This window comes from Trachurus trachurus, assembly GCF_905171665.1.
Source record: "Trachurus trachurus genome assembly, chromosome: 16".
In the NCBI taxonomy this organism is placed as follows: Eukaryota; Metazoa; Chordata; class Actinopteri; order Carangiformes; family Carangidae; genus Trachurus; species Trachurus trachurus.
In genome coordinates, this window is record NC_139902.1 from 16,560,663 (window position 1) to 16,575,606 (window position 14,944).

The 14,944-nt window shown below is 39.1% G+C and overlaps 1 protein-coding gene across 1 annotated transcript; it reads right to left on the reverse strand.

Moving 5' to 3' along the window:
- Window positions 1-331: 331 nt before the first annotated feature.
- LOC310998717 (complement C4-A-like) lies at window positions 332-14,896 on the reverse strand. The gene is made up of 41 exons (XM_083988885.1): window positions 14,780-14,896; window positions 14,385-14,574; window positions 14,118-14,298; window positions 13,961-14,031; window positions 13,788-13,876; window positions 13,617-13,699; window positions 13,388-13,475; window positions 12,583-12,706; window positions 12,337-12,475; window positions 11,969-12,081; window positions 11,705-11,866; window positions 11,455-11,622; window positions 11,168-11,359; window positions 10,790-10,933; window positions 10,579-10,702; window positions 8,930-9,013; window positions 8,629-8,841; window positions 8,367-8,478; window positions 8,100-8,170; window positions 7,860-7,999; window positions 7,526-7,741; window positions 7,348-7,399; window positions 7,158-7,247; window positions 6,861-7,064; window positions 5,772-5,847; window positions 5,311-5,503; window positions 5,076-5,171; window positions 4,542-4,704; window positions 3,418-3,608; window positions 3,166-3,321; window positions 3,007-3,066; window positions 2,841-2,931; window positions 2,626-2,755; window positions 2,393-2,483; window positions 1,906-1,980; window positions 1,726-1,828; window positions 1,550-1,639; window positions 1,359-1,463; window positions 1,145-1,228; window positions 903-1,035; window positions 332-820 (listed from the first exon to the last, which is right to left on the reverse strand). Exons 1-41 carry the CDS (start codon window positions 14,842-14,844, stop codon window positions 679-681), a joined length of 5,094 nt encoding a protein of 1,697 aa, XP_083845011.1. The 5' UTR covers window positions 14,845-14,896; the 3' UTR covers window positions 332-678.
- Between the last annotated feature and the right edge of the window lie 48 nt (window positions 14,897-14,944).

Consider the following 14,944-nt stretch of genomic DNA (forward strand, 5'->3'; position numbering starts at 1 on the left):
CATGTTTGATTTTATTTTATTATTATTAAAAATTCATTTTGTAGCACAACTTGGCTTGCAGCATGAAAAGTGTTCTGTTTCTGTTTCACAATGTGTAACTGTGCTCTCATTGGTTGTTGCAAGGCAGATTTCCCTGAAATCATGTGATTTACAAGAAATAGAGGTTTAGTTCTTTGGGTATGGGTTGGAGTGAGCACTGTTTACTCTCCAACTAGTGGTTCAGGAATTGTTGTCTAATAGATATGAAGAACCTTTTGTATGGTTAATGGAATGTGAAACTCTGCCATGATCTGGCAAAATGAAGCAGTGTAATAAATGACAGACTCAGAGACAATTTCAGAAGTTTTATTTATTTATTTATTTATTTGCCCCCAAATGAACATTTTGGTGAAAGATACAGTCAGGTCTGTGTTCCAACTAAGTGTACTTTAACAGGATGGATTGTGAATAGTTAAACAAGTCAACTGATAAGAAAAAGGCCAAATGTTTGCCATCATTACAGTGTGTGACATGATAAATATTTGACTTTTTTATTGTGTGTTTAGTATCATGACTTTGTTAATAATCTGTAAGCATTTCAGAAGTGAATAATACAAACAGTAAGAAAGGAGCTCTTAAAACCTATGCTGACTGTGCATTTTGCTACTAAGATTTGAAAAATATTTATTGACAACTGTTTCACTGTCTGCAGCCACCTAACTTGTATTCATTTCTGAATAACCTGAACCCTCTGCAGGCCTGTTGATGGGCAGATTTTCGACACTCTTCTTCAGAAGGCCTTTTTTCAACCCAGGTGTTTGATTCCAACAGGTACTGCATCCTACATAAAGAGGGGGAGAGTGAACAAAATGAGGATCAATCAGTGCCAAGTTTGCCTCCATTGTGCCATTGATTATACTCACATTCCATTTGAGTCAGTTGTTGAGCCATCTTTGCCCATGATGAGATACTGCTTTTCCAAATCTAACTGTCCTTTGCAATGGCGCCTCTTAGCAAAGATCCGAAGAGAGTTTTCATCCACAAGATTATCTCCATCTGATAAAGAGATGACAGTCGATATGTTTACTTTAACTGGAATGGGACAAAATCCTTTGAAGGTCAGCGTTACGTCATCTGTTATGGTTTCTGGTCAGAATTTACTTACTTGATCTGAGTACCTCCTTTACAGTGGTGTTGTATAGCTCAAAGTTGCTTTTCATAGAAACACTCTGAACTTTAACAATGTATGCTGAAATAAAACAAGAATAAACTTTTAAGACAAATTAACCATTCATCCTTTTTTTTACTTTGGAAGATTTTTAAACCCATATCAAAAATAGATACTTCATCAAAGTGTGTGGTGTGAAGTAGCTACTGACCGTAATCTACTGTAGGGAAGAAACAAGCATGTTCTATACGGTCATTCTTTGTCAGTGCTTTATTTCCGTCTGATTTGAATGTTATCTTAACCTTATGACAGGGTCCTAAAGAAAAGATGAAAACAATAACATTTTAATCATTTACACAAACCTAAAGGGTAAGCCAACCTCTCAGTTACAGTATGACTTACTTTCTGCACATTGGCACACATCCTCTGAACACAGCCTAGAGACCATCCGGCTTCTTTGGGGGGCAGAGTAGAACACGGTGCACTTGCGGTCTACAAAAAAAGCACAAATACGCCATGGTGTTAAATTAATCATAGATCTTGCCTGAGAAAATGTAGATAGGAAATTAAAAGCTTACCTGGTTCGTAATAGTCATAGAACACAGCTGGAGCCGGCTGCAGGAGGCCAATGGGCACTTTCTGTGTCGCATCAAAACTAATACATTCCTGTGGCTTCATAAGCTAAAAATGAAAGACATGGCTTAGCATGTAAATTTTTCACAAAATATTCTGTGAATGGAAATAGATCTCAGTTTTACCTGATTAAAGTAGATCAGCACCCTTCCATAGGAAATTTCGTAATGGGAAATGTATCGTGCATATGACTGTTTTAACTGTGAGGAGAAAAAAAGGGAGACGAGGCCAGTCAGAGGCATAAATTCAAAAAAACCTTCCCTATATTGTACTTGGCATGAAGTGGCACACAGCACAGCAGAAGCGTCCTTGCTAGTTTTAGGTGAGCAAGTTGTAAAAACAACAGATTTCAGCCTTAAAATGGGTTGTAGGCTATGTCTTGGAATAAGTCTCTCCACTGGCTGCAAGGCACAGTGTAATATACTGCACATTTTTATGTACACAATCTAACCCATTGCACTGACTCAACTGGAAGAATTTAATGTCCATCTAGCTGTCAATTGCCAGGCCCATCTACTTAGAAAAGAAATGTGACATGACATTAAATGCTGAAAAAATATCTCTTTGTGTTTAGGATGACAGTATTTAAAGAGGAGGGAGAGAGCTACTAACATTGTCCAGCTGATCAGTGTTGGCCTCAAATCCACTCAGTAGTGTGATGTCGGCAATGCTCATTCCTGTGAGGTTGTTGCCTGGGTTATGGCTACACACAGACACACGCAGACACACACAGACACACAATACAAATAAGGCCAGAGAAATGCTGATCAGGATTCATGACATTTTTCTTTAAAGTTCACAATGTCATTATGGCTTACAAAGGTGATGAGTCTTATGTAACTAACCTGACACAGACTGTGTAGGTGACAGTGTCGTCTGCAATTGGATTGTTGTCCAGATCTCTTCTGCTTCTTGTGCGAGCGTCCTCATTAACATAGTCGTCATCATAGTAATCATACGTGTCTATGACCTTATCTAAAGAGACAGAGGTTGATGTGACAGTCTGGCTTCTATCAGCAATACCTGTATAGGTGATTTATTATCAGTGATAAAAACTCACCAGTGTACTTTACTTTTCCCTCCACTGTGACACTGAGGGACAGATCAGCACATCTGTCCTTGGGATCCAGTACATGGTAAGCCTTAACAATCTGTGAAGGAGGGTGGATATTTTCTTCACATTATGGACCTTGTTCAGCACATGCACAGAAATGAATGAAACTTACTTTTAGTTTGGCTTCTCCTTCTCCTGACAACTTCACAACAATGTTGTTTCCTGAGAATTTCTGGGACAGACATAACACAAAAAACATATTTTGTAGAATGAGATCTATGTGATTTGGTGTCTTTGTAATGAAGTGTGCTGTTGAAATGCTTTATGGTACCTTCAGGTCTGTTTCCACCTTCTTTCTCTTTTCTAGTTCAAGTGTTACAATGTTATTCCTTCCTGGGACTCTGAACTCTGCAATTAAATTTGTTTCAGGACTGAAGGATTTCTTGAGATCATATTCTGCAAGGGCTTCTAGTGCCATGAGGGTATCCTGAAGACAATCAAAAAAGCATTAATAATTATTCTACAGATTATCTCTAATAGGGGGTGATGGGGTAAGTGTATAGAGGCCGTAGCATCCAATTACCTGAGATGAACGGTAGCCTCCAGAATAGTTTTCTTGGGAGATTAACCAGCTGGCTGCTTTGTCTGCCCACTGGGTCTTTTTCAGTGTTACTGCAGTAAGGAGGGCATAGGCCGTTGTCTCTATTGTGATGGCATCTGCTCTCTCTTGATTCTTCATGCTGGTATCAGTTGTCCACAGACAGCAGTCATCCCCTGATAGTTTAGAAATAGACAAAGTAAAAGTGAGAACTTATGTCATGTCCCAAATACATAGTCTCTCGCCTACTCTGAAGGAACCTTTTGTTGAACTTAACATTTTAGTCCACTGAGTAGGCCTAGTTATTGTTAAAAGGATAGTTCACCCAAAATTCAAATTTTCATTTTACACTCATTATCTACTCACCCTCATGTCAACTAAGAGCTGTGAGAATTTTCAGAGTCCTCCGTGCCTTCTCTGAGTTACAGGGGGGTCCGCACAGCAGTATTTGTCCATATAATGGTTGTGAATGGATACCAACTTTCTTTGTCCAAAAAGACACACCAAAAAACATCCAAATACCTCCATACTGCTCGTCTGTAATGTCCCTCTTGTATTGAAGCCCCGACATGAGAAATTGTTTCGAAAAAAATTAAATAAGTCTATTAACTTGTTTGTAGCGGAAGCTCCCAGTGACTCAGTTCACTGCTCTTCCTGCGTCGCGAGATTTGCACTGACCGGCGGAACAACTTCTCATGTCGGGGGTTCAATACAAGAGGGACATTACAGACGAGCAGTATGGAGGTATTTGGATGTTTTTTGGTGTGTCTTTTTGGACAAAGAAAGTTGGTATCCATTCACAACCATTATATGGACAAATACTGCTGCGCAGAGCCCCCCATAACTCAGAGAAGGCACGCTCTTAGTGGACATGAGGGCGAGTAGATATTTGAGTGAAATTTGAATTTTGGGTGAACTATCCCTTTAAGGTAGGCTGCCTCATGTGAGGTCAGGTTGATATTGTGTATTTTACAATAAAAAAAAATAAAAAAAGGGCTGTATCTAAAGTTATTCTACCCATATAAATGACAGTATCATGAAATACATTTTCTTACAAAATTGCATAGTCTGCCACTGCCAAAAGTCTATTTATTGATCAACAAACATACGTTCAGTAGCCATTGCTTGAAGTCTTGTCCAGACAGCTGAAAGGTCAGTTTGCTCTGGCAGGCACACTGAGAGACAGTAAGCTGTAATGGCAACAGCATAGGGATGCCGAAGCTCCTCCAGGTTTGACATTAGATACGTGGTTGATCTTGAAATACTTCTTTTCTGGCAGGAGGTAGAATAAAGACATTCAATTAATTTCACTGGCAAATAGTGCTCTGACTACAATTCACATTGAAATACGTACATACAGTACAGTAAAACTGCACAATAACAACGTATAACAGCCACAGCCACTCAAAATGCTAAAATGTTGGTGCTTTGCTTATGCAATACTATGCAACATCCTCTAACCTTATACGTATTAGCATGATAACATTTGTTAATTAGCTCATAACTGAAACAAGAGGATGATGAGTAAACTAAAAGTGTTTTTTATTATTAGGTTTTTTGCTTAGAAGCATGTACAAAATTCAGTCAATTTAATAGTCAAGATATTTCACTAAGTGCCAGTGGCTAGTTTGATAACATCTTACCGTATCATTTTTTGCTTCAGGTTGCACAAATTGAAGGGAATGGTGCAGTGCAAGAGTTATGAAAGCTGTCATCGATGCTGTGTGGTCTGTGCCTGTCTACATTAAACACACATAGACAACACTGGATTCAAATCACTGCTGTTCAGGTTGTTGCAATAATTTTATACGTATATATTGTTCTTTTATGCACAATATGCTGTACATTTTAACAGGATTAGGTGTTAAGTGAGGTTACCAGGACTCCTCTGTGCAACACAGGTTGTGGGTCAGTGAAGGAGCCATCACCAGACTGCTCTGAGAGCAAGTATCTGACTGACTCAGTGATCTTTCCTCCTGGTACAACTCTAATTGACCAACCCTGCTGTCCAAAAGCAGCTGTCTGACGCTGTGCCACAAATGATAGGACTTTCACTACAAAGGCAGTTACCCTAAAGACAAGAGAAAGAATACAGATGGAGCAGAGTGGGTGGACAAGATTTATGAATTTTCCACGCACAGACCTGAAAACTACATCTTTTAAAAATCAGTAATGGCTAAAGCTAAAGGATAGTTAGATATATTTTCGTTGGGAGAAATACAGTAGAGGCCTATGTGAAGTGTTTCACATTTCATAAAGTGAGTGTAAACAGTAGGCTATAATTAACAGCTATATAGGCCTATAAAAAATCAATAAGGTGACATGGAACAAACACTTACCAATTACTGGATGGCACTGAGGATAATGTTCCGTAAGCCCCATTTTGATTCTGGTAGCCAAAAATTCTCAGATAACCTGACAAAGTCAAAGTCAACAAGCTGTTGTAAATGTTAAGTCATGATGCTTCCATGTCTTGCTTTTCACTTTTGAACAAAAAAGGCTTGCGCAAATGCGCACATCCCGGGTGTAACAGGTGCTGAGTCCAGGGAGGTGAACAACAAAAAGAAGAAGAGGACTCACCACAATGTAGATGCTCCCCATACAATGTGTTTTTTATGTAGTTATGTCCTCCAATACATTTTTGTATACTTTGGGAGCATCTACAGCGTGGCGAGTCCTCTTCTTCTTTTTGTTGCTTTTCACTTTTAACAGTGTCGGTCGGCAGTGAGTTTTTATTAATATTAATAAAAAGGAGAAAAGGTGTTTGCACTCTTGCTCACTGTCCAAAAAATCCTCTTTTCAGGTGCGTAGGCCAACAAACATTTAAGAGCAGCAGGAGGAAAAGGCTCGCACACTGGTCAAAAATGGCAATGTTCACCAGAGCATCCGTCAATCTCTGGTGGACATTGTCATTTTTGACCAGTGTGCCAGCCTTTTCCTCCTGCTGCTATTAATAATAATAATAATTATGGCTCTGATTGATATGGTGCTTTTTCATGACATACTCAAAGCACATTACAGAAACCACGATTCATTCATACCACATTCACACCTGGTCTGGTGGTGGTAAGACACGACTGTAGTCACAGGTGTGCAGTGGCAGACTAACAGACGCTTGGCTGCCCATGTTGGGCCAAACTGACCACCACCAAACATATGCATTCACACGAGATGTCTTGCCCAAGGACACTACGACAGCTACTGGGTGGAGCGGGGTTGGAACCTCTACGTCTCTGGTTATTGGCCGACCCACTCTACCCACTCTGAAATGCTTACTTTCTCTATTGATATCAAGTTATTAGATTTAGTCATTATCTTAGGTTTATTTTTCTCTTTTTGGCTCTAAACTTTGTGCAGAGTTAGAGAAATAGGTATATATTTTCAAATAATTAATACATTATGCAATTAACTGTGTGATGTCTTTGTACCTTTCTCAATTTTATCAAGAGCATCATCTCTGGAACCCGGTGGCAGGTTGAACCATTGCTCACTCAGATCAAGGTAGCGGAGGGCTGCAGCTGTCGGAGCGAGACGTGACATTGTCTGTTCTAAACATCCTGAAGGCAACTCAATCAGAAGTGCAGCCTTCTCAGGTGACAGAAGGTTCACGGCTTGAAAACCAAATCCTTTCTCTGTCAGGTGAGAACATTAAACAGGTAAGATACTTTAATTTACAAAGATCCATGAGTTGCATGTCTTGTATGTCTCTGTCTCACAGTACATACCTTCCATTGAAACAAAGATATTGGAGGTGGAGTCTGGGATTATTTCATCTGGTAAAGTCCCATCAATTGGAAAAGTCCTTAGGCCTGTCCCTTTTACAACAAAGAGTAGTAAACAGATGAAAACAAATGTTTGTTTGTTTGTTATATCAAGCGTTATTGTTGAAAACTGGTGAATACTGAAATAACTCACCATTTAATTCAATCACTTTGGTTATTTCTGTTCTCTGTTCTAATCCTTCTGTCTACAGCATGAGAAAGCAGGTAGCCTAATTACAGTGCATCCCATGCCATTTACTATGTAAATATAGAGGTCAGTCTCTATTTTAAAGTATGACTTTAGTGGGAGAAAATAGGCAGGTTTTACTCACCTTTACATTCAGAGTCTTTTCAATTGCATCTATGCCATACTCATTCACTATGTCAAAGACACGTATTTTGATGGGAATTGGGCCAGTTACCATGGGGACAGCAGAAAAAGTGACAAACTGGGAGGAATGTGGTTTCACATCGATGTTAACATAACTTGAAGTGGTCGCTGAGCCAGGAGAGCAGAGTCCTTCAACTTGTTCCATATGAACAGCCAGCTATGAAATGCAGGTGGTGAGATGAGTCATGAGTCGTACGTCAGACCATAGGTCACACAAATCACATTATCATTACTGATGTGATTGTTGTTATGAGACATTATATTTCTATACCTACCGTTAGGTTTGTGTCTCCATAGTTGTAGATAACAGGTGAAATAGATATTTGCTCATATTTTCTTACTGAGTAAGGTAGTCTCAGAGACACAAAAGTTTTCTTAAATGCTCTAACCTCAGATGGTTTCACTACACAGAGACCTGAATGAAACGTAAAGTCAGTTGCAGTTATCAATAATAATGTAATTATATCTTTGGTCAAATATCCAAGATGTATTTTTGAAGTTGGATAATGTTTTACCACTGGTTTTAGATAATGTGATGACCTGGATTTCCCATGTGGTGATGGAATCAGGTAGAATGAAAGAAACACTGAAAGAGTTTTTCAAGTAAAAATAAATCAATGGCTGTGAAATGCATCTGATAAATGTGTATAGTTCACACTGTAGAAATAGTCCCCATGGTAACAAATGTAAAACTATGGTTGCAGTGGTCGTATATAACACATTTGGATATTTAAAATGAAAAATAAAAAGCATTAAAACTGTTTTGAAAGTCCACCTCTTACCTGTGTTTGCCATGTGCATCAACTTCTTTGAATAAAAAGCTTGGAGGGAAAAGACGTCTAATCTTTCGAGTGGTATCCGAAAAAAAATCTTCAATATCAGTTACTGTTGCAGCTAAAAAAAACAGAAATAAATATATTTACATATATATATTAATTCAGTGATAACCATGCTATGGCTATTGAATGTAACCTAACATTAAAATGTAACATGAAATGTTAAACTGTAAAAATATGTAATGTCCTCGTGATAATTTCATCTCACTCCGGCCAAGTCCTTTCAGGGCATCCTCTTGTATCTTTCTTTGTCTCAGACGCTCTCCTGCAATGCAGCATTGTAAAAATGCATCTGTGCAAGCTTCATTCTTTCGCATCAGAGAGACCCTCTCCGCTCTTTCCTGACATGTTAGTGCCATAGGGATGAGAGTTAACCCGTCACCACAACACTCTTTAAGAGTTTCATCTGAATAGTTAGACTCTGTTGGGGAAAAGAACACGTTTTTATTGAACAGTGTTGTTAGAAGTGTTTTACATTATTGTAAGTTGTAATGCTGTTCGTGTCTTACGTAAGGTCATCATTTCATGTTGAAGATCCACAGAGCGTCCGCGTCGTGCAGATTGTGAATCACAGTGAAAACCTGGAAAAGTAGCTGGGATAATTAAGTAGAGTAGTAGATAGCTGTTTTCAAGACTGAGTTTGAGTCATCTGGATATTTCTGGCATCAAAATAGGAAAGTCAGTAAGTTTGATATTTTATGTAGATAATTAGATAATTACAAAATCAATATCAGCAGTAATCTGTCATTAGCAAGCAAGCAAGCAAACTTTATTTATATAGCACATTTCATTCCGCAATAAAAGCATAATACTAGACTACTGGAAGGCACAGCTAAAAAGGAATGTTTTCAGGGTTTTCTTAAAAGATATTAAAGCAGATATCAGTGGAATGTTTTTGTTAATATAAGTCCTAAATAGTCCTATTTTCCGTCAGCAATCACTTACATGAAGTATTTCAGCCTAAACACGAGTCTCTCCGTCACTCTGCTCTGCTGTAACCCGAGGAGAAAATTTTCCTTGTGGGATACAAGTGTTATCCAATGAGGAGAGAGAACGGCATGAAGGGCTGTGTGTGCAGCCAAGGGATGCGCGTGAATGTGGTGACGTAGCACGAGGACCAATTGATGCCTGACAAGGGCGGGGGCTGCTAACTCATGGTGCGTTCAAAGAAACTCGTACTTTGTGTTTTTCCTTCCTGTGAAGTCATACCAGTTCGATCTGGTACGAGTTCACGGGTCGGAAGTTACGAGTGGCCGTTATAGGGAACTTTCACAGACAACAGGATGGTAAAAACACGAGCTACGGGTTACCTGGAACGCTACCAAGTCGTAGTTGTGACTTGAAGCTGTAACTTACGGTTTCAAAAGCCTGCCTTGAACGCAGCATTAGCCGAAACGGCCGTGAAGCTGATATCTGCTTTAATGTTGGGGCGCATCTGATGTACAAGGGGAGGCTGTTCCATAATCTTGGAGCATGATAACTAAAGGCAGCCTCACCAATTTTCGTGCTGACATTAAAAGAATATTAAGAGGAAATTATAAAGACAGAGTGGAAAAGGCATTTAAGCTTGGCCTATCCCATGTTGAAGCTTCCATCAAATAAATGTCTAATGAGAACCTTCAATATAAATTACATCATTAAAGCAGAAGTAAGTGGTCCGGTCGTTTTGGCTAATGCTGCGTTCCAGGCAGGCTTTTGAAACCGTAAATTACAGCTTCAAGTCACAACTTACGATTTTGTAGCGTTCCAGGCAACCCACTCGTGTTTTTCCGACCTGTTTTCCCTGTGAAAGTCACTATAACGGCCACTCGTAACTTCCGACCCGTGAACTCGTACCAGATCGAACTGGTACGACTTCACGGTCGGAAAAACACGAGTTACGGGCTGCCTTAAACGCACCATAACAGTCCTCGTCCCTACGTCACCACATTCACGGCGTCCCTTGGCTGCACACACAGCCCTGCATGCCGTTCTCTCTCCTCATTGGATAAAAACTGTAGGATACGAGAAAAGTTTTCTCCTCGGCTCAGAACACTCTATGTAAGTGATTGCTGTCGGAAGATATAACTATTTAAGACTTATATTAACACAAATATATCGCTTACTTCTGCTTTAAGTAAGTATCAATAATTTTGATTAAAACGTGTTTTTGTCATACCCTTCTTCCACCCTGACTGGGAATTAGACATGAAAGCCAGGCCAGCATCGCTCAGTACAGATACTGGGTTATGTCCTCCACCATATGTGCAGCCAAGGTCGTATGACTGCATAGCAGAAAACACCTGAGAAATAAGAACAAGAGTTTAGATTTGCTTTGGTGTAAATATGATTTTGAAAAAAGAAAAAGAATGAAGGTACAGATAAATTACCTGTTTGGCTCTGAGTTTATTATCAGCATTGAGACCGTAGAAGGCCTTATCCACAGCAAGCAAAGCCACTTTGGCTGTCTCTCCATCTAAATCAAATTCAAGTTTTACCTCCTCTCCTGGTTCAGAGGATCCTTTTTGTTCTACCTAAAAGTTAATTCAAAACATAAACACCGAATCTGTACATGTAAGTGCATATGTGTTCAGTGATAGTGAAACTACAGGGTTGTATATCAAGTTGAAGACAAGTTATATGTTTAAATTATTTAAAACGTTCTCATTCATAGTGAATCACTTCAATCAAACACGGTCAGCAGAGGTAAAGCTCTGTCAGTCCAGTCTCTCACTCTGTCCATGCTGCACTCTGCTCTGTTTACCCACCTTGACCTTTATCTCACATTCGTCCCTGACGTCCACCCACACTGAATCTGCAACAATGTCACCATTCTGGTTGTAGAAGTAGGCAATCAGACGAAAGGATGGGACCATATCAGCTGTTATCGGCAGGTTGTCGTTAAGTGAACTACCAATTGGGAGCGAACCATTTTTTATTATGATCCCACGGCTTAGGACCTACAACAGAGACAATCAAAATGTTCGATGAAGACAAACTGCTGCTCCTCTTTTGCAAAAATGCATTTTTGTGTATTTAATTTTATATGGCTCACCATGTAGTATATATTTCCATTACTTGGGCCATTCACAGTCCCGTATGTGACTGTAAATGACTCCTTCACAGAGTACACCTTGTTGGTAATACTTATATAAAGGTAGCTGCCGCTTGGAGATGATGCACGTCCAATTCTTTTCACCTGCTGCAGGCCTTCTGCAGTCACCTTTCAGAGACAGAAGTGGAAACAGTTAAAACTGAACAAAAATACAGTTGAAGAAATCACAGCTGAGTTTGGAGATACTAACTTCAACAGGAATCTCAGTTGTAGTAGTTGCAATATTAAAGGTATAAAACAATGCCCCCTCCTGGTCAGTAACGCCTTGGAACGATCTCTCTACAGATCCTGGTACATTAATGTTTACTGGCACATCAGCTGCTGGAGAGCCATCTGGGAGACGCATGATCACCTACAACAACAACAACAACAACAACACAAGTTTTACATAAAAATACAAAACAATATCAGTCATCTAATCAGCTGTGTACCCATGTCTTAGATTTGTGCATACCACCACATCAAGTGGAAATCCAGGAAGAAAGTGTGAGCGAGTCCGAGAGAGATCCATGGTGTATTTGTGAGAGAGGACAGGAAGATAAACTTCTCCCTCTTGTATTTCACCACCTGGGACAAAAAAAGAAGTAGTAGCTACAACAGGGGGCTTTTTATTTTATCATTTAATTAGGCTAAATTACCAATTATGAATACATTTATCAAATTAATGAAATAAAACATCATAGATAAAAGTCAACCAACCATAAATATTATTTCAGATTCAATTCAGCCATTCTGGTAATTCACTTATTAAGACAGTATAATAATAGTAGTAGTAGTAGTAGTAGTAGTAGTAGTAATATAGTGTGACAGTGTGTAAATTACTCTGTATATTGGTGACGAACACTCTTAAATAGAGTTGTGCTCCACTTTGTTGTAAATCAGAGAGGGTTTTGTTCTTCTTTCGGAGCTGATTGTTTATCTTTGCTGTATTCTGAGAAACCTCTGCATTCCCATCCTTGATCTGCAAGAAATTATAGTAATGCATCACTTGAAAAATGCTGTTTAACTGACAGTTTAACTACTACTATGCTGCATTGTCTTGTGTTGTATGAATATTTATTTCCTCACCGAACCAGTGAGTTCCAGTCCTCTGACCAAGACAGGCTTTGTATTTTCACCACGGCTTTTAGCTTTTTCTACCAATCCAAACTGGCAGTGGTAAGCCCCTTTAACGTTTTTGCCATGTGAATACCTAAAAAAAAAACATGTTAAAATGTTTTGTTCTGAACCTAAGATAAGAAGAGTGTCTGAGAGTGTAATTAAAGCAGAAGTGAGTGATCCGGTCGTTTTCGCTAATGCTGCGTTCCAGGCAGGCTTTTGAAATCGTAAATTACAGCTTCAAGTCACAACTTACGACTTTGTAGCGTTCCAGGCAACCCACTCGTGTTTTTCCGACCTGTTTTACCGGTGAAAGTCACTATAACGGACACTCGTAACTTCCGACCAACGAACTCGTACCAGATCGAACTGGTACCACTTCACGGTCGGAAAAATACGAGTTTCCTTGAACGCACCATAACAGTCCTCGTCGCTACGTCACCACATTCACGGCGTTCTTTGGCTGCACACACAGCCCTGCATGCCGTTCTCTCTCCTCATTGGATAAAAACTGTAGGATACGATAAATGTTTTCTCTTCGGCTCAGAGCAGAGCAGAGGGACTGAGAGACCCGTGTTTCAGTCCAAACACTCTATGTAAGTGATTGCTGTCGGAAGATATAACTATTTAAGACTTATATTAACACAAATATATCACTCACTTCTGCTTTAAGACAATCAACCAAAACTGTGTGATGAAAACTACATGGACCCAGCGTCCCTTATTGTGTCTAACAGAAAACTTAATCAGTTATGGGAAATGAATCAACACTTACATGGCTGAGATGGTGAAGTTCAAATGTTCAGTGTTAAGCAAGATATAGTTATCCACCATTGCGATGTTCACCTCAAAACTTGGTAAAACTAGGGAGAATAACAACAAAAATGTTAATATATGAGTTAACAATAAAAAAGTATATTTTATTATATTTATAAATATATATATATATTATTTTTTTAATAAAACCGTACTGGCACTAGAAATTGTATGTATTAGTAGTTTACCAAATTTTTGGACTTTGAACTCCCTAGAAACTGCATTTTCTTCATCGCCTTCATAGTGTGCTTCAATCTTCCATGTGCCCGTTCTGTGTAAACAAAGTGTCATTAAGTCAAAGTTGCTTTTGCTATTGTAGAGTATAAATCAAAGTTGATTACAAAACAGTTGTAACATACTTGGAGATATCAGGTATGGCAAAATCGCCATGGAGTATTCCCTTGACTGCAGTTTTAAGGGCCTTTATTACCCTGTTTCCAGCAGCATTCTGTAATAAAATGTTTAACATTCGAGTCATTTTTGCAAACCTTTCAAGGTCCTCTAATTTATTCAAGAAAATGTGTCTACTCACATAAACTGATAGATGGAACACCTCATTGAGAGGTCTGAAGTTGTGGTCAAGAGTGAATATCCTGTAATGCACTAAAAGAAAAATAATCAACAGCTTTAATTATGACTGTTAATCTTTCCTGCTTTACATTTCTTCACATTTGTTGACTGTCCGATACCTTTCTGTGTTGGGTTGTACATTGGCTGGTCAGTCTGAATGAAGATATAGCCTCTGTGTTTTGACCACAGGACCCTTGTTGACATTCTGCGAGTGGTGGTAGTGAAGGTACTGCTCTCTGCCACCAGTAAAAGGTAAGGAATTCGTTGGTTTTGCAAGGCAAACACCTTTTCCCTGGATATCTGTACAGATGCAAATTAGAAGTTTGATTTCATGACATTTAAGTCTAGAAGATCATTTGCATTATAGAAATATAGGGCTTACATACCGTCAGCTCCACTGCTTTAATATCAGTTTCACTAGTGCACTCAACCTGTTCCTTTGTAGACATAAGAGTACGAGTATTCTCATCCTCCAGATAGAGAGTGACAGGTTTGTTGAGATGAGGTATTCCCATCTGGACAAACACTTTCTCCTTAACTCCCACATGAAACACATTGGGGGCTGAGATGAAGAATCTGCACACAAAGGTGAAAAATAATGTTCCCAAGCAATTCCTTATTCATCAACATCTGTGCCAACATGTGCATTTCGTCTTGTCTATTAAATTGTGACAAAATAATAATTTACCAGAAGACAAAAACAAACCATTTCTTGCATGTTACACAAATAGGTCATTAGGATATTACATAACTACACAATCTAAGCTTTGTCTATATTTACCTGTTTGAGCAGACTGTGTCCAAGGTCATGATCAGGACCAGTATTAAAGTGATATGTCGCTTCATTTTGCAGCTGCTGTGTCTTTCTGTGTTCTGACACGGGGAATTGATCAGCAGAGGTTTTATATGTTTACACCCCTGTATTTCTCAATCACTGGATTCCCAA

Bases quoted from the DNA above. Each gene is read 5' to 3' on its own strand.
- LOC310998717 (XM_083988885.1), bottom strand. From the start codon at position 14,844: ATGAAGCGACATATCACTTTAATACTGGTCCTGATCATGACCTTGGAC. The intron at 14,299-14,384 runs GTATGTAAGCCC...GCATCTGTACAG, and splicing joins TTAAAGCAGTGGAGCTGACG to ATATCCAGGGAAAAGGTGTT. The intron at 7,065-7,157 runs GTATGTACTGTG...CTCACCTGACAG, and splicing joins TATCTTTGTTTCAATGGAAG to AGAAAGGATTTGGTTTTCAA.